Raw genomic sequence first — 20,116 nt, 5'->3', positions numbered from 1 at the left:
CTCCATCTGTCAGCTGCTGCTGGCTCTTCCTCCTCCTCTTCCTCACACACTGCTGAGTTTGTCCTGGTGGATCATCAGGGGTGCAAAGCCTCACACTCTGGACACTTGCAGTTGTCACACATGGAAATCAAATGTGTGATGAGCTCCAGGATTCAAACACAAGTGTAACTTATAAATACATGTTCATACTTTTATTCCACAATCAGAGAGAAAGAAAAAGAGAGAGAGTGCAGGACAGACAGGTGACAGTCTCAGGTGTATACACTGCTACAAACAGGAGGATTTAGTGTTTGTGTTATTACGATTGCTAAACAAGAAGAGTTCCCAGATGGTACAGTGGACACATGTGTGACTCCTGTGATTAAAGCATCTTTCTTTCAGTTTAACGAGTGAACCGTCAGCTCGTTCAAACACACATTAAAGTCTGTTTGGCTCGACACCACCGAACAGAGGCGGCAATATAACATAGCTAACATTAACAGTGCAGTGAATCCTGCTTGTGCTGTGATATTCAGGACTGCAAACCGAGCAGCATCACTGACTTTCAGCTTGTTGTGTTTGTGTATATATGACTGACTTTAATTATCCACAAAATCATCAGATTCTCTGTAAGATTAAGGTCGACTATCGAATGGCATATAAAGTAAAGGCTTTAAAAAAAAGTAAACGCTGAAGGTACAAACATCGCTAATGTCACATAACTTTGCCGGCATGTGGCCAACAGTAATGTTTTAATGTTCTTCATTATTAAACATTTGCACATAAATAAGTGACATAATAGTCAGTACTTACTTTTGAAAGTTTACTCTTTGGCCGCTCCGCTTCTACTTCTTTGAAGTGTCTCCCAGTACCAGTGCACTTGTTAGCATGTTTTGGTTCGTGCAACTAGTCTGTCGGGTTATTGTCTCCCCAGAAACATTTCCGTTGTGTCTTGTGTGCTTTTGCAGCGTTTTTCTTTTTGCAGGTGTTTTTCTTTTTGCAGCGTTTTTCTTTTTGCAGCGTTTTTCTTTTTGCAGTGTCATGGTCCTGAGTCTGCCGACTCAGTGTTTTGTGTTTCTTTGTGCATTTGTTGTTGAGTATGTATTCTGTTATTATTTGCCATTTGTTAGGGTTCTGTTCTGTGCCTGCCCTGGTCCCACTTCTGTGTTCTGTCTGTCTATGGTGTCACACTGTCTGCGTGTGAATCTGTCTAAGTTTAGTGTCTCGTCTAGTTCTCTGTGTCTCTCATCTCCTAATTACCTGGTGTGTATTTATACTGCGTGTCTGCCTGTGCTCCTCGTCGTGTCGTCTGTGTTTCTCGTAGAATCTTCTGTGTACTCAGCATTATTCCGTTTTCACCGTGTCTCTCTGCTCCTCGCCCCGTGTCCTCCTTTTGTGTTAGTTTTCCCAGTTTAGGTTTGTGTTTCAGTTCTGCCCGCTTCTTGGTTATTACTCACTGTAAATAAATCTCACTTGCACCTCCACCACTGGCTGCTATTTGGATCCTCCTTCTCACCTCCACACGACTGCCGCCCCAGCCGTGACATGCAGGTGTTTTTCTTTTTGCAGCGTTTTTCTTTTTGCAGGTGTTTTTCTTTTTGCAGCGTTTTTCTTTTTGCAGGTGTTTTTCTTTTTGCAAGTGTTTTCTGAAGTTGCAGTCTGTTTGGCCTCTCAGGGCCACCGTATGAACTTTATAATTTACGATAATCTGTTAGTAGAAGCTGCAAAACACTGGACTGAAAGAACACTCGGCTAGTCTACACAATGAGCAGATTTACTAGTAAAACTCTTGAAAATGTGCCTCTTGGTTGGCGGATTTATTTGAATAAATGAAATGTTAGGGAAGATGAAGAAACCCAGGATATATTAACTGTGTACAATGTAACAGTAGTTACATCTGACTGATAAATATATGATAAATAATATCAGTGATGATCTAATCAATGATTTGATTAGAATCTGCATGACCATTTAGGTTAACATGCTCATGATGAGACTCACATACTTCAAGGACACTTGACTTAATACAATTCTAAAAACATCAGGATGTTAGAACAAAGGACTCCCACGACTGATGAGCATCTGGAATCCTCTTGAGCAGCTGGTCTAGATGTTTACTGACCGCTGTCAAAGAGGAGGTAATGCTACACATAGGTAAACATGACTGAGCTGTGTTACTGGCAACAAATTCAAAGTAAGCTCCTATTTTTTCCTAAAACAGTTCATTGTCTCATTTGAAACACTTGATATGTGCTCTCTTGTGAATAAAATATGAGGTTATTACATTTGGAAATCCGTGCATTCTGATGTATTTTGATTTTAAACAACATTTCAACTTTGTTTTTTACAATCGTGGTTATAAAAATGTTGACACAGATGTAGACTAGATACACTTTCACACAAAGTGTGTCCTCATATCTTTACTTCCACTGAAAGTGGCCTGTAAGTTGTTCTGCTTTTGCAGGATGCTACAAACAGCGCTTACACAATGTTAACGGCTCAGATAAACAACAGTTTCCCCATGAATATTTCTTTTGTATGATTTTGGTTTTATTGCTTTTTATACACTATTAGATTTATCTGTTTGTTTGTTTTTTCATTTGTTTGCATGCACTAAACTAGTCTGGTTTCGTCTTTGTTTGTCAGGTGTTTTGTGGTAAATATGGTAAAAATATGAAACAACAATGCTGAGTGTCATATAACCCTACATACTCTGCATGAGGACTATAACAACTAGCAGGGGGTCATCTGAAAGGACCGTATTCTTACATATGTGCAGCATACACTCTGGCTTAAATTCTTTATCATAATGTGTAAAATGAAGCTATACCATTCAAATATGTGTCACTATTTCCACTGACCCAAAGCATCCCGGATGTTTGAAATAATATCTCTAGATCAGTTAACAAGAACTCTGTATACATGCACAAACAATGTCAGCGACCAGAAAACCACAAAGCTTTACATGGTGTTTGTTTCCTATGAGTGTTCTGGCAGGGTTCTGTCTCAGAGGTAATTGCTGAGGTAAGTGGTAATTTCAGAGATAAAGTGACCTACATAAACATCTGCAGGATAGCACCGGCTCTGCAAAAGCCCACAGAATGGACCATTTTTAAAGTCAAATATCACATCAATCATATGAAGACGTTCTTTCTCATATGATTTGAAACAGATTTGAGTTTCAGGGGATCACACATATATTTAACGGTGATTTGAACCTCAACAAATCTCTCTTTAATCTATAACAGCTATATTTTGCAAATTATGGAGGTGAATAATGACAGACTCAACAGTGTAACACTGGTTTAAAATGATTTAATCAAATTAATGTGTATTAGTTAATGATGAGGAATGGCGGCTGCTCTCATTTCCATGAAAGGACTGGAGCTGCTGTGAAGTCAGAAGTGTTGTTGGGCCCATTTCAAGTATGTAGGGTGGCTACATCCAATAAACAGAAGTTGACAGGAGTAATATCTAAATCTGTGACTACTTCCAAAAGAAGTCATGGATTCTTCTAGCATTAATGGTTATCACAAAAGAGGTCTGTGTTCCAGTTTACAATGCAGCGACTGCTTTAAACACCGCTTTGGTGTTTTTTTTAAAAATGTGAGCATTAACCCACAGATAAGTCAGCTGTGTCAGTGCTTTCTGTTTTTTAGTGGGTTATTTTTTCCCCCAATCATTGCTAACCCAGTGTAAGCCACATACCTAGCATCAAACCTAGCAACTAGCTAGTGAATGTCCATCTGTTCTTGTCCATCCATCTATTTTCTTCCGCTTATCCAATTCAGGGTCATAGGTGGGTGGCTAATGGAGATGGATTTGTCGCAAAGCCCTGCCACACGGGACAAACGCTAGGAAGAAGAAGAGGTGGGTGGCTAACACAGAGCGGCAGACAACTGCACATACTAAAAGTAAGTGTTGGGGAGTAACGGAATACATGTACCGGCATTACGAAATGTGAGTAACTTTATTCTGTTACAGTTACTGTTTAAAAGGGTAGTATTCAGAATGCAGTTACTTTGTTGAAACAAAGGGATTACATGGTGGTCTTTTCCTGTTTCACATGTTGGGCCATGCTCTCTCTATTTTTGGTAATTCCACGCCGGTGGAAACCCAAACAAAACACGCATTAAGACGCTCGAATGCCTGTGTCTCAATCTCGCAGCCCATGACACCCTTACTTGCGGCCTGCATATTGACGTAATGAAATATTTTTTTGAATTATTGTTCAAAAAATTATTTAATATGAAGGCAATAGGCAGAGTGTTACAGGCATAGAGAATGTAGCCTCATGGGCAGTGTAGCCCAGTTGTAAGTAAGCTATTAAGACTTGACTGTACACTGTGTTCGTGTTTTCCTCCGAAACAATAAGTTCCACTGGAGCAGCCTTTCAACGCCTCTCTCTGTCTCTTGCTAGCAAAGTTGACCCAGACAACAAAGTAAAGCCCGACACGGAACCCGACGTATTAGCCAGAGGTCTCTTTACTACGGTTCAGAGCCGCGGATCTGTTTTATATACACGCGGAATAGTTTTCTATACGAGATCGCTGCAAAAAGTGCAGCCTTACCTAATGTCCACCCTACTGTTACTCATTTATATTAAGATTTAAAAATCTAGTTGGTATTGGTATGGCAAGTAACCCTCAGTGATAGTAATAAATCACACAGCAATAGGACATTCATGTGGTTGTAAAAAGCATGATAATATATTAAGTAATCCAGAATATTCAGAATACGTTACTCTGAGTAACGTAATGGAATACGTTACAAAATACATTTTGGGGCATGTATTCTGTAATCTGTAGTGGAATACATTTCAAAAGTAACTTTCCCAACACTGCTAATATTCACACCTAAAGCCAATTTAGAATCATCAGCTAGCCTAGCATGCATATAGATGTGCATATAGCATGCATAGCCTTGCAAGCACATTGACGTTCTTGTGCTGAGGCAGCAGAGCTAACCATTGTGTTGCCCTATGACCGTCGCAGAGAATTTAGCAAGGAAGACTAAAACTAAAACTGATATGCTGATAGCGCTCAAACACAGGCTAAAAAGTCAAATCTATCTAACTTGTGTAGCTAATAAAGCTTAATTTAATCCATCTATCTGTAGCTATTCATATATTTAACTGCGGATTTAGCATGGAGGGCTTGATCTTATCCCAGCTGAAAATGGGTAATAAACAGAATACCTGCCACTCAAGTCATGGTCACACCCGCAGCCAATTTAGAAATACCAAGTAAACTGTTACACATGTCTTTGGGTCACTGTAGGAAGCCAGAACACCTGGAGAGAATGCACACAGGCGCAGGAAGAACATAGCAATTAGCAGTTACTCAGCTGTGGCAACCGTGGTATTGGGGGAAACAAGGCTCGTCTTTTTTGTCTTTTCCAAAGAGCTACAAATTAGCTGGAAATGCTGAGGCGAGACAGCAAAAGAGCTCTGTGTAAATGAGCAGTCAGTCTTGTAAAATTCTGAGTAAATGAGGTAAATCTGGGATAATACACTCAACATGGTAAGCGTCTCCACTTCCCACCCACATTGGACTGTTTTATTGCATTTTGTAGATCAATACAATTATGATCCACAAAGAAACCACAGTTCCGAATCCACAAAGTGCACTCGAGTTCATCACCAGTTAACAGTTTTCAAGTGCACGCTCACAGATGCAAACAGATAACGCTAATCTGTCGAGCAAGTGTTTTTGAGTCTGCCACTGCATATGTGCACTTTGATGTACTGATTAATGCTCTAGATGCAAATCCAGATTTCTCAATGCGCCATTAAGTTTTGCGATGGCAGAGGAAAGCATTTGTTGCCAACATTAAGAGTCAAATCTCATTGAGGTCACACAAAGAACGGCTACATGTGGTAAACGCTAAACACTTTGTACACTTTTAAGTTTCTGGCGCTCCTATTTCGTGGAATGTAATGACTCAGAAAAACAAACAAACACACAAATGTCCTCTCAACATCTTTCAACGTCTTAAAAGACCTGCCCCCACCTACCCGTCATTACTCCCTGCGTTTGGCGCTAATGCACTTTCAAGCTAATACATAATGTAACAGACGCCTTTGTTTTTCTATGCTTGTGCTGAACCACTAAATAGGTTATAGATGAATTATCTTGGCTTCCATCCCAAAGGCTGTGAGAATGAGTTTGCCCATTTCCACTGCAGCATCCGCACTCCATTAACTTAGTGTAAACCACGCTCATTGGCAATATACAGAGGAAATGCAGCACAACAGCTGTTGATGATGTGCTTGTGTTTTCCTTCTTTGGGTTAACCAACTATCTCTGCATCTCCTTTCTTTATAGCTAATCATCATCATCACCTGTGTCAACCCGAGTTCCAACTTGTTGTCGACATGTTCAGATGAAACAGCTGCGCTAAACTCTCCAGTTTACTCGACAGCTGCATCCTAAACAACGTGTTCATTACAAAGCGAATAGACATAAGCTGTCACCTAAAGCAAAGACTTTAAATGTTTCTATTTCCCAACACTTTTCATGCAGTACCCAGTGAAATTAGACACTATGTACACAATCTGTTGTTAGAAATTGCTGTGTCAACAAGGTGTCAGACTCGAACAGGTCAGGCAGGCTGATACAACCATCTGAGGGAGAAATATGAGAAAATAAATAAAGAACAGATGGTGTTTGCATTGCACCAGGAAAGTGTGAAGTGAGTGGAAAATATGGGTTTAGGGTGTGTGTTCAGCAGAAGCAGATACTGGCCTATCAGGATAAACCAGTAAGTGGCAGTAAAAACAATATTAGTAACAAATTTTGGCAAATGAAAGCACAATATTGCCTACAGTGAAGAAGTAAAAAAAGATCACCTTTACAGTGGATTCCCCCCACCTGCATCTGTGCACGAGCTAAAGTGTTTGTGATGTCACTGAGTTTGATGTGACTGTGCTGCGTGGTTAAAGGGAAAGACCAGCCCCACTTCGACTTGCTTTCAAAGTGAGCCTCTGAAGACGCAGCATCATTCCATTACTGTGACAACATCTGGTAGATGAAGCAGGCAGTCGGTCTGAGGCAGCATTGTGATTGCGGACGTCAGGCAGGAGTGAAGATTGACATACCAGCCGTGGTTTTTGAAAACAAGAATTCACCGGTAAGGAGAACATGCCTTAGCTGGAGTTGAATCTGCTGGAATGTGGGTTTTTATTATTTTATTTTATTATCTAACAGCTGTGGGTGACAGAGAAAGCGCTCAGCAGCGTGTAGGCTTATTGTTAGAAGTTACCACTCATTGTCTGAGCGGTGCAAATAATGTATTTGTTAATTTAAAGAGTACTTTGAGAACGTCTTTCAATCAAAAGTGAAAGAGCAACAGAAAGTCTGTTAAATGAAACTGAATCAATAAGTTTTTAGCTTCACAGTAGTGAATGTGCATTACAGTTACGCTCAGGTGCACGGTGAGTTATGTAACACATATGCACGCTCCTTAATAATTTATCGCCTGCACAATGCTAAATGAAACAATTTGCCCTCTAGTGAAGTGGAGTCTGACAGAATGGGATCCATCTGTTAATAATGAGTCTCTGACAAGTGCTCACAATGAACAGTGTCTCAACATTTCACAAGAACTGCATCTAAAAGAGACATTAGCTTATGAAACCAAAAACAGAAGCTTTACCATGTGACAGGATGGAGGTTGAAAGTGCTTATCTGTTTTCGGTGTTTCTTCCAGAATTGCACGACAGGCTCACAGACTATCTGAGAAACAATCTACCACATTGGGGTTACAGCACTTTACACAGCTCTGCGTTTTTGTTTTCTCATATGCATATTTTCTGGGGGCCTGAACCACTTTCATTTACACATTTTTATGCACTCTCATAATCTGCTTTCCCTCTGTCTCAGCAGCTACACAAATGGAGAATGTGACAGGTGGTTTGCAGGACAACTCCAGTCGGTGCGAGTCCATCGATGACTTCCGTAACCAGGTCTACTCAACAGCATACTCCCTCATCACTGTTCTAGGCCTGGTTGGGAATGGCTTTGCCCTGGTGGTGCTTATCAGAACGTATCGCCAGAGCTCGCCCTTTCACGTCTACATGCTGAACCTGGCTGTGTCTGATCTGCTGTGCGTTATGACGCTGCCGCTGCGAGTTCTCTACTATGTCAGAAAGGGAGACTGGCACGAGGGGGACTTTCTCTGTCGTATCAGCTCTTACGCCCTCTATGTAAACCTCTACTGTAGTATTTACTTCATGGCAGCTATGTCTTTCACGCGTTTCTTGGCTATTGTTTTCCCTGTGCAGAACCTGCGGCTGGTGACAGAGAACCGTGCACGCCTTGTTTGTGGTGCTATCTGGGTAGTGATCTGTCTTTTATCCTCACCCTTCCTGATATCTGGCCAGAAGTTTGATCCGGTAACAAATAAAACCAAATGCTTTGAGCCACCTCCACCCGGGAAAAGCTTGAAAAAACTAATCGCGCTGAACTATGTGTCGCTGATGGTGGGCTTTGTCCTGCCCTTTCTGGTCATCATACTTTGCTACGCTGGCATAGTCCGAACCCTGCTTTCCCGCACCCACGCTGCCCGCCGTCAGCGGGGCACAGGCACCAGAGCCATCCGGATGATTGTCATTGTCCTGCTGACCTTTCTGGTCAGCTTCATGCCTTACCATGTGCAGCGCACCGTGCACCTGAACTTTCTGTCTCGGGGGGACACTACCCACTGCGAGAACGTTTCCATGCAGAAGTCGGTGGTGGTGACGCTGTGCCTGGCTGCTGCCAACTCCTGTTTCGATCCACTGCTTTACTTCTTCTCTGGGGAGGGTTTCCGCAGCCGGCTGTCCTCGCTGCGCCAATCCATGAAGGCAAGCACCATGCAACGCACAGACAGGCGAAAGCCCATCACAGCTTCAGAGTCAGGGGAAAACCAACAGCTGAAGACCAGTTAAATGGCACCATGAAGACAAGTTGTCAACAAGAACATTTTATCAGGCTTAGACAAAAGACAGACGTTTAAAAATGTTGACAGTTTTAAGTATTTAAACAGAAGGATGATCCTCACGTAAGTTGATATTTATCATCTCAAAGTATTTGTTAAATATTTAAGTGATTTTATGTATTTCCAGTATAATGTAACCTGTCGTGATCTAAAGGTTGTGGTCTAAATGCAAATATATATGTTATGTCACTGCATGAATGTATTTATATGATGGTGTAGTAGGCTATTACTTTTTATTGAAGGTTAAAGAAGGTCAAGGTTCGAACTTTGTAACTTGCATATGAAGGGTTAACCTCTGCCTCATGGTGAATACTGTAGAAAGAGCAGTGTGGTAAAGACTGTGGGTATTTATTTTCCTTTGTAATTATTCTACTCTATTCTGTCGCTTTTATTTTTCACATTTCTTTGTGGAAACATTACTTTGATTTCTGTTTTTTCAGTATGAGTTATCATCATTTCCTGTCTTAGTTTATGTGTTTTGGTTTACTCTGAGATTTCTACACATTTTAGACATTATTTTTCTTTCTTTTTATAAATGTATTAATAGTAATAGATATTTCACATTTTTACAGTATAATCTGGAGGAAGGTTTGTGGATTTAGAGGGTACATCTAAAGCAATAGTTGACATTTTGGGAGATTAAGAACGTACTCATGTGAAACTGCAGCCACATGACTGGAAGAGGGAGTAAATAGCTTGCATGTTGCTCTCCACAGGTAACACATCCACCTACAAGTGTCTGTGCACATATTTAATCCCTTTAATGTTTACAGCTTTAGCTTTATGCTGAATTAAACGTCACTTTCACAAAGCAACATGAGAATGGTGCCACTCTTTTTACTACCTGACATTAGCAAAAATAAGCAACATTTATTACCCAAAATGTCGAACTATTCCTTTAAACACATGGAAATATGTTGCTGTATTCAAGCAATTTTTCAAGCCATGTATAATAACTGTATTAATAAAAGATTCTGTACATGTTTGTTCAAAGTGATCGTATGTCATAAAAGTCTATTAAATTCCCACAGCCCTTAGGAGCAGCTACACCCTCTGGCCACTGGGGGTCAACACCAGTACAAATATTGTTAGTTCTTGCGTACAGCTCATTGTCTCCCTTGCCATACTATGTTTTTAGAAAAACAATGAGCCACTGTTTTCATGTCTAGAAACTGTGGAGGTCTTTCACAAATTGAATTTGTGAGAAATATATAAGTCATATGATCATATGTATGGTATGTGAGCATACAACCCCAGTTCCCAAAATAGGTGGGACGCTGGATGATCATCTGATTTGTGTCCTCTTTTATCGACATTTTTGTTTTTTTGTTTTGTTGATTTTTGTGTGGCTTGTTTGTTTGTTTTGTTGTTGTTGGGTTGTTTTTGTGTGGTTTTGTGTGTGTTTTGTTGGGATTTTTTGTTTTTTTGGAGTGATTTTGAGGGTAAGTAAAGGTTAAGAGCATATTTCATCCTTCCATAAACCCACAACAGCGATAAATGAATTATGCTTCGGGGGTAATTTAGAAATACAAAACAGTGAGAGAAGATGAGACTGCTGAGGCTGACCCTGCTGATTAGAACATAGAAGGCCACTGTATTACCGCTTCATACACAGATAATATCAAGCACATGATCGGCTCCCCCCTCCATTGGCACAAAAAGCTGTTTGTCTCAGTCTGGAAAACAGGAGCTATCTATCCCATAACAGTATTAGTGTACCTCACAGCAAGGATGCTAGCTATACAGGAAGCAGAGAAAGTCCCTGCTTGATTCTTACTTGCTTCTAAAGAGGGTATAGATAATTGTGCACTATTCATTGCAGGAAGTCACTCACATAGCTTTATTCAATTCATGCTGCAGATTCATTCTTATTTAATTGATTTAGCCTTCATTTATGTATCATACTTATTTCTAGCTCTGCATTGTTTTTCTGGGACAATCATTTCATTCATTAAACTCTGCTTAAGGCTATTTGAGGCCCACCTTACTAAAGACAGTGTTGTCTATGATTGGCCAGCATCTGGAAGCACGGTGAGGGGCAGAAATTGGGGCTTGTAAAAACTGTTTTATTGTTGGAAAGGTTTGAAACCTGTAAACCTGCTAAGTAACATGATTTTCTATTAATATTTGAATTCTAATTAATATTTTTCCAGGTTGGACACGCTTAAAAAAAATCTTGACAGATTTCATCTGTTAAATGTAACAGAATATTCCTGTTATTTTTAAGTACATGAAACAGCAATAAAATAAAAAAAAATTAAAATTACCATAAAATTAGCTTTATTTTTTTTCAAGACAAAATTATATAATATTAAAATACAATTACAAATTTAACATAATATCAGAAGAGGCTATTTTTTAAATAGAAAAAACGTAAACTAATTTTACAGATGTTATTCAACTAAAATAATAAAATTCTGGAAAAGTATCAATAATAGAAAAGTCATGGATCATTTTAAAAATTTGTTTTTAATAAATACAAAAATTTGATGACTTTGAGCAATAAATGCCTGTGGAATCATCCATCTTTGATCATTAAAAATATACTAAATATAAAAGATGACTTTAGAGATAACTCATTAAACTTCTATGATTAAAATATTAATTATTATGTAACACTAAAAATATCTAAATATTTTGTAATTTCTTAGTCTTTTTGTAAAAAAAAATTTAAATCAGGATCATTCAGCAACAATCACATTTTGTATTTAAACTTTGAACAGAAACACAGTGTGTAGAGAGACTCTTCAGTTTTATTTATATATGCTAAATCACAGCAAAAGTTGCCTCAGCATGCTTTATATTGTAAGGTAAAGATCCTACAATAACACACAGATATATCAACAAAAGTTAAATTTCAGAGGATGCAGGAAATGAACTGACCTGACATGTTGAGGCAGTTAAAGATTCGTGGACATTTACAGAGCGACACTGTGGAATTTTTAACTTTTTGCAGAGAATTTTAACACTTAACCATCAACAAGTGAAACATTTGTGGGAGAAATTGGGCCATTTATAACTTGAACCAGATGAAGAATGACAAACAGACCTTACAAGTCTGTAAGCCACCAACCAGTGCTAATGTTCACTATTGAATAAGTACCATGGATGCAGCAGCTAATGTTGAGGGAGGAAAATGGGCCGTTCACAGCCAGCAATGAGCACGATGCATCTGCAACTCAAGCTCCAGCCTGGCAGTAAATATCTATGAGCAATCACACTGTCTATTGTTTACATATACCTAAGGTGTCAGCTAACCATTAAACTAATGAAACCAATTCTTTTCTTTCATGGTGTTTATATAAGTTTATATAAAAGTAGAATATGGTGGCGTAGTGGTCAGCATTTAGCACTATGCAGTTAGTGAGGTTAGGCTAATTGAGGGTGATTTGCCCATAGGTGGGTGTCTATTTCGATAACAAATGTTACCATTCTGGAATTCAAGAATTGCAAGAACTGCTCCTTGACATCACTTTGGAGGAAGGGGAAACAGACTTACTTTTACAACATGTGTAAACACTCACTCTGCTAGATGAGAAACACTTGGAGGAGCTTCCTGGGAGAGCTGTTTCTGTGTCAGGCATTTAGCCTTTCAGTCATATTTTCAAATTAAGTAACCTATATAATCAGAAAAGCTTGCTAAAATTGATCTGAGGGATTTTTGTATTTGCCTTAGACAAAGAGATCACACTGATGAATACCACGAGAGGAACAGGCCTTGAATATGTAGTTGTCCACGGTGTTTTATTATTCTGTGTTTGAGAGGCTGATCGAGTTTGGGTTTTTATGGAGCTGATCAAAAACAGAATGGCCCAAAGTGATACAGAATTACCACACAGATGTTTATTTATTCACTAATATCTAATTCATGGGCGTTCAACATGTAGAAGTAGAACATTTTATATCACAATCAGTTACTGAGTTTTTGAGCGGTCCTTTTGTTGCTGTTGTTTTTATGCCTGGAACTTTGCAATGAAGTATTATTAGCAGAAATTAGAATCGAGTACTCTTTTCCTTCGCACATGCAGCTATAATTTTTGAAAGTTTTTGTCAGCTGATTTGAAATCTTCGAAAAATGTTATTCAGTAGCGTCTTTCCTGCCTGGTAAACAGTCGTATCTGTCAAACTAGTGTGTAACAAAAGCTTTCTGTTGAAACTCTGAACTCTCTAAACACAAGCTGATATTTTTCTTAGACTGGAGAAAGCACATGAAGAGCCAAAGGCCATACGTATGCAACATGTTTTCATCCCCGGCATCACATCCCGGCATTCTGTGAAATCCTGCTTGCGTCACAGAGACAAGGTGTCCTTTGGCTCTCATGCCTTGAGACAGTGTCTGCATTGATATTAAATGCAGGGAGAGAACAGCCTCTTTTTAGGAACCACAAACATAGCAGCAGGCTGAAGCAGTGATGGTGGAGTGCCTTGAATAGCTGGTCAGCTACAAGATTACAGTTCATGACCTGTGTGGGAGGTTTACATTTTGTTTTCCTCACTTTTTACTTTCACTTTCACTCACTGCTTGATTCGGCTTGGCCACCACATTTTTTGTATTGCTGCCTTTGTATGCAACCACAGTCAAGGTGTGATTGACGTGTCAGTCAAGTCTACAATCAAGAGAAGCCTTCATGAATGGAAATATAAAAAGTTTAAGGTACAAACAATGGGTTACACTCAACAACAGGAAGATCAGATTAGACTTTGCCAGAAAACATTTTTAAAAAATCTCCTGCACAGTTCTGTAAAAACTGATTTGGACAGATGATCAGGATGTCCTAAAAACTCCTTGAAAAGTCTTTCAAGATTGAAGATTGCCCCCCGGAGAGGAAGCTAGAAGAAGTGGCTGACATCAAGAAATCATACCAGTGTCTAGAAAAGCCTGGCTTACAGGACAACAGACGCTCTGATCATGGAGGCACAAGAACAGGCCCTAAGCAACAGATCCATAGAGGCAGAAGTCTACCACAGCTAACAGGGCCCAAGTTGCAGACTCTACAAAGATGACCTGAGACTATCTAACACATAGTAGCAGGATATTTGTTGGGACTGTCTACACTGAGAGGCTGATTAAGTGACTGAGACAGTACACAGGACAACATCTGTGCCGCATATGGACTAGAAGTCCCCAACTCCCAATGGGAGACACCACCAGTGGTGTTTGGGAACAACAGGGCAAAGGTCCCGTGGGATTTAAAGTTCCAGACAAGCAGCTGCTGTTCAACCAACTGAACATAGTGGTGGTTGAAAAGGGGGAGAAGACCACAGTTGAGATGTGGCAGTGCTAGCAGACAGCAACATCAGGAAGGAGGAGAAAATAGAAAAGTACCAGATGCTGAAGGCACAACTAGAGAAGATAAAGTCTAAAGTAGTAACAGGAGCATTAAGAGCTGAAATTGTGGTTCCAACAGATCTCTGACCAGGATAGCGCAGTCCTAAGAACCGCCTCTGGAGGAGGACCCGAGCTTCAGGAACATATAGATCTATATGTTACATACAGCATGTTTGGCCTTGTGGTTTTTAAATTACTAATTGAATTTGGAGACGAGAGCCTTGAATCTAAATAACTACTGGACTCAAGTCATATCAGGTAATTAGCCAAACTTCTTCCAATCAGAGAAGACCACTACACTAAAAAAACCCCAGACAGCCACATTTGCTGTACTAACCCTCCAGACAAGGCCCCACCTGCTCTAATAGGAAACTTGTGAAGGGTGCAGCAGTGTCAATGACAGTAATTGTGTATCGTATTGAAAATATTTTTAGCCAGCAGTGTATTTTTGTCCACACTGTGACGCACGCAGAGAGAAAGGCCCCTTCAGTCTGCATGACTTTGAAAATGTTATCATCCCATCACTTCTCTAAATCACATAAAGCCTTGTGGCATTTGTTTTCCACAAAACAAATGAAAACGAGGGTCGCTTTTAAAATGGATTGGGAACTGTTGGGATGTTACAGTGTTGGTGTTGTGTACTTTCTTGTTTTTATCCTGCACCTATAGACCTGACAAGAACTCGTCGGACATCAAGTCCTTGAAGTGGGAAGTGCTAAAGGAATTAGGATCTTGACAGTGTTTCTCGTGACTTTGTGCAATATTTCATATTAATTAAAATTGGCAAAAGCCATAGTTTCACTGCTCTCTGTCCGGCCAGCTTACATCTCCAATAAACAGAATGAATAAGATTCCTAAAACTCTCCAATTCTCAAACTCCAAGAAGCCTAAATCTTGTTCAATCTGTGTGAGCACCAATGACCAAATGAGTCACTGACTTGCTGATCTTCTACCATGAAATTCTCACATAATCTGAATCAGATCAATCTGAGCAGAACTTCACAGCTGAGTCCACACTACGAGAGCACTTTAATGGCAAAAGCTGCAAATGAACGTTTGGCAGAAAACTTAACTTTGGGAAGATTATTCAAACAGAAAGCTCATTGTTCGGGGGGAGGTCAAAAGAAGCAGTCCCTTTTGAAAATTTCAGTTTGACTCTTTGAGGCAGAAAACTGCTTTGTTAGTCAATGAGGGAAGAAAGAGAGGATTTGGAGCTTTGGTAAGGAGAAGACAGTCATGATGCAAAATTCACTGATAAGCTGCAGCATGTCCAGACGCAGTGAAACTGGGTCATCCTGCTGATATCCCAGTTAGACCTTGTCTGTTTTGGTGCCTTATGCACGTCACTGCCTGAACATTAGCAACACATACTGGCCTGTTTGAAAGCTTCAAGACAAACTGGTTAGGAGTATACTGGGACAGTTTGTGAGCAGCCCGTACAAGTTCATCTGAACCAAAGAGAGCACTTCACAGAGCAGATCTTGAGCAAATAAAAAAATGTAAACACAATTTGTTCCCTATGAATACTAAAAAGTTATCAGTTATCATCATTTATAAGCATGCAATGCTTAGGTCATGCAATTTAAAACAACAAGAGGACTTTTAACTCGTTTTAATTCTTCAACTGAAAACTTCATCAGAAACAAAAGACTAGCTTTACAAGAAACTACAAAAGCACAGGAATTGCAGTCCTCTATAACACAAGTGCATAAAAGAAACTGCTTTAATAAAGAGCAAATGTGTGAATTTGAATCCGGCTTATTACAAATTCATCGATGCAGGAAAACGTTAGATTCATCAAAGATGTTACTTTTTGGCTCATATCTCGTGTTTCCTGCCATCGGAATGACCTTTTCAAACAAAACCGAGCGTAATAGCAAAATATTTTGACACTTGGAAATAACTGCCAGGTCCTTTGAGGTGTCGGAAGAAACTCAAATGATTTAGCAAGACTGAAGATAAGCTAAAAACCCTGTTTCCAGAATATAGGATGTTGTGAGTTATATAAATAAAAATAGAATACAACAGTTTGAAAAAACAAAACATTACATTTTAACTGATATTTGCATGAAAACATGACAAATCTGAAAAAGTGAAACATGCTCATTTTGATTTTGATTCCATCAACATGTTTCATGGAAGTTCAGCTCAGTCTGGAAAAGTGTAGGAGGACAACTTCCGGAAACGACATTTGGGAAATCAGCCGGAATTCTTTTTAGAAATGATCAGCACACACTGCAACATCCATGGGGGGCATTAGTGAACATGGCCTGGGTTATTCGCAGTGAAGGTTTCATTAATGCTGATTACACTGGGCAAAAGCACAACCCCTAATTTCCTTATATTTTAATTAGAAAGACACAGATCTTATTGTATTAGTGTTTTTTTGGTGTTCTTGAGCAACAGTTCTCCAGGCTTTCTGGAGTTCTTTCAGCTTTTCTTTAGACATTTGGCTGCTTTTTCACCATTTTCAATCCATTTTCAATCCCGACCATTTTCAGAGGAATGTTTTTTGTTTGTTTGTTTCTTGAACCACTTAACGCTGACTTGTGGATATTTCAGTTAAAAAAGGCACCTAACTCAAGGAATGCACCAGTGTTGTGTCTACACAAAACACAAAACTTAGCAAAGAAATTGTGTCTTTGAGAACTTTGTTACTTGAATCTGTTAAAAACACATCATTTGTTTCCATTTCTTTTGTTTCATGTACAGAAAATGACAACTCTAATATAGTTCAAAAGGCATAAAACAATATTTTTGCATCCAACAAGATAGGCAGAAACATCCAAAGAAGAGTTTTGAATGTCCTGCAAGAAGCCTGGAGAACTACTCTTAAAGACTATTTAAAGCAATAACAAAGAAGCTGCCTGAGAGAGTTCAGACTGTGCTGAAGAATAAAAGTGGTCATTAAAAATATTCACATTTAAGCTCATTAAAATTGTACCATGTTCTTGTTTTATGTACTGCACTAACTTCCCATTTTCCAAGCCATTTTTTGGCAACAAGCCTCTACTACTGCATGCTTCGGTTTAATTTAATCCAGTCGTTGCTTATTGAGCAGCTCAAGGCAAACAAGAAACCACCACGTATATATAGTATGACATAATGACATCATGCACATAAGAACTTGAAATACTTTCAGGTTAAAATCATCAATAATAAATTATAATTGACTGGCAAAAGACGCTGGTGCATGAGCTAAGCAGTGAAGCAACTATTCCCGCTGTGTTAGACAGATTTATGGCTTCTGGAATAAACCCAACTATTTTCTCCTCATGCTGGGCTTCTTTTGCTCCCTTTTTCTGGAAACATCACAGGAAAACCTGACAGCGTGATGAGCTGAAATGACACAAAACAGAATCATCACTCACTCTCGTCTATGACTATCACTGCAGCCACAAAGCAAGTGAGTTATTTGACCACTGACCACATTCATCTTTAAACTTAAAAAGGTCATTTTGAATTTGATGGTAGCAACATGTCTCAAACACACTGGGACAGGGTCGTTTTTACCGCTGTATGGCATTCCCTCATCTTTGAACACCCTCTGTAAACATCTGGGGACTGAGGAGACCAGCTGCTGGACCTTTGGGAGAGTCATGTTGTGTCTTTCTTGTCTAATACAGGATTCAGACTTCTCAACAGTGCTGGGTCTTTGTTGGATCCTTCGTTTATGATTTGGCACATGAAAATTCTGGACTGCGGGCAGAACAGTTCAAATTCTTCTACGTGGTTTAACATTGTGTTGCTGAAATATGCAAGACCTTAGTTTAAAAAGACGTCATCTAGATGGATGTTGTTCTAAAACCTTTATATACCTTTCAGTATTGATGGTGGCTTTCCAGATGTGCAAGCTGTCAGCTTTATAGGCACTAATTCAGCCCATTAGCATCTGAGGCAGGGATGGTCCCTATCCACTTTAGGTCATCTCCACACTAATACATTTTCGTTTGAAAACACATCGTTTTCTCTTCATTTTGGCCTCCCGTCCACACTGAGACGGCATTTTTAGTCAAGGAAAACTGAGCTTTTTGGAAACGCTCTCCAAAGCGGATGCATTTGAAAACACAGCTTTTCACGTCACAGTGCAGACTGCGTAAATGGAGCCTTTCGAAAACCATGACGCATTTTAGTCATATGATGCAGTCATGTGACCAATTCAACTAAGATGGTGGAAGGCATTATACAGCAGTCGTTTTGTTTGGATTATGGATTATCCATAAAAATATAGGATTATGAGACGTGCAAATCACTGTACTCTGTTTTAATTAAGATTTTACGTATTGTCCCAACTTTTCCAGGATTGTGTTGGTAAAATATGAAATTAAATAGTACCTCTGCGCACTTAAACAACTATGACATGCGATGAGTCTAATTACAATTAAACTGGATAGCTTGACTAGATCTAAATTTTCTGTTTTTCACACAATCTTGCGAGATTTTCCATGTATCTGTTATCTCACACGTACAGGCCCAAGCCCTCTGTGAGCTGAGCGAGAGGAAACAGCTGCTTTTGAAGTTGTAGCTGAAGTGCCCTGGTGTGGAGGAGACTCACAACAACCTGAAAATTGTGGGTATAATTAAAGGAGGCTGAGGAATAACATAACACAAGCCAGCTGCTGAGCCTGAGATATCAGCAGAGTCAGAAGACACAAAGAAACCAGGAAGGGAGAGGCGGAAAAGGGGAACCCAGGAAAAGCTGCTGGCTTGAGCAGAACCAGCAGGTTTGTTTACAGAGGAGTGCTTTTGCCTTGTATGTTACAGGACGCAAACACTTCTTTACTGTACTTAAGTAGAATTTTCAGGTCTCTTACTTGAGTAGTTTTAAGTTAGGAGCCTGTGAGTTATTATATCACATTTCGATTTATCGTTATTTAACAACTGCAGGTGTCTGTAAGTTGAGGTTGTGGTACTTTAGCATCTAGCTAGCTCCACTGAAGAGGCGCGAGCATAACGGGAGTGACTTTTAAGTGTCAGCTAATTTCAAATGCGGCGTTTCTATCAGCTCAACAAACATTTTGATGGGTGGACTGCTCATTTAAAGCTTACATGTAAGTCTTCATGCTTTTAAATCAGATATTGGGACTGTACAGGCGACATTATGTTTTTTCATATTGCTGAAAAAAAGCTGAGGTAGAGTAACTGTTTTATTTAAAGGTGTCACGTTATGTGTAATTCTGGTTTAAATTATATTCTTTGACTTGTTGTGATTCACAGTTATCCACAGCGTCATACACAACAAAAGGTTGCATGAAAAGGTTAATGCAGGATAAACAGGTTAGCTTGTTGTTCTGTGTTGGATTTAAAGGTTCTCCTGCCTGTTGAATCCATTATAACCTCTCCACTCATTTTTAAATATTCCTTCTTTTTCTGTTCTCATGTTCTACTTAACTGATTAAAGCTGACTACTTTCATTAGAATTAACATTCATTTAAACTGAAGTAGAGTTTTTAATGTCATTTATTTGTGTTATTTCATTATTACATTAATATAACACAAGGCTCAGTTAGCTTTGCTCTAAAATAGCTGGTAGTAGCGTCCTCCAAAGAGCTGCGTTTTACTGTTTTACTTTGAGTACATTTTAGAGCCAGTACTTTTTTACTTTTACTTGAGCAAAGAAGCTGAATCAATAACTGTCTTCAACTTTTACTGGAGTATTTATTAATGACTTTATCACATCTGAAGCATTGTCTATACAATTTTGAACTAAAAGGCAGTCGCTATGGAAATAAGCTACATGCAGGCTAATTAAATGAATTGATTTTCTCATTAATTTATATTTATATATATATGCTTTCAGACTAATCAGACTATTAGGGAAAAAAGCAA

At 39.2% G+C, this 20,116-nt stretch overlaps 1 protein-coding gene across 2 annotated transcripts; it reads left to right on the top strand.

Moving 5' to 3' along the window:
• Positions 1 to 6,969: 6,969 nt before the first annotated feature.
• On the top strand, positions 6,970 to 9,791 carry cysltr1 (cysteinyl leukotriene receptor 1). Of its 2 annotated transcripts, none has more exons than XM_006782061.3 (2): positions 6,970 to 7,110; positions 7,866 to 9,791. In XM_006782061.3, the coding sequence occupies exon 2, from the start codon at positions 7,874 to 7,876 to the stop codon at positions 8,906 to 8,908; it is 1,035 nt and encodes a 344-aa protein (XP_006782124.1). In that variant the 5' UTR covers positions 6,970 to 7,110; positions 7,866 to 7,873; the 3' UTR covers positions 8,909 to 9,791. The 2 variants fall into 2 exon arrangements, with proteins under 2 accessions (XP_006782124.1, XP_035767354.1); XM_035911461.2 differs by having other exon boundaries at positions 7,863 to 9,791.
• The last annotated feature ends 10,325 nt before the right edge of the window (positions 9,792 to 20,116 follow it).

This window comes from Neolamprologus brichardi, chromosome 2 (genome assembly GCF_056152115.1).
Source record: "Neolamprologus brichardi isolate AB-2024 chromosome 2, ASM5615211v1, whole genome shotgun sequence".
Classification (NCBI taxonomy): domain Eukaryota; kingdom Metazoa; phylum Chordata; class Actinopteri; order Cichliformes; family Cichlidae; genus Neolamprologus; species Neolamprologus brichardi.
Note: the sequence above shows the minus strand (reverse complement) of the source record. Positions and strands in the feature narration are given on the sequence as shown.

Coding starts and splice junctions, on each gene's coding strand:
- cysltr1 (XM_006782061.3), top strand. CDS start 7,874: ATGGAGAATGTGACAGGTGGTTTGCAGGACAACTCCAGTCGGTGCGAG.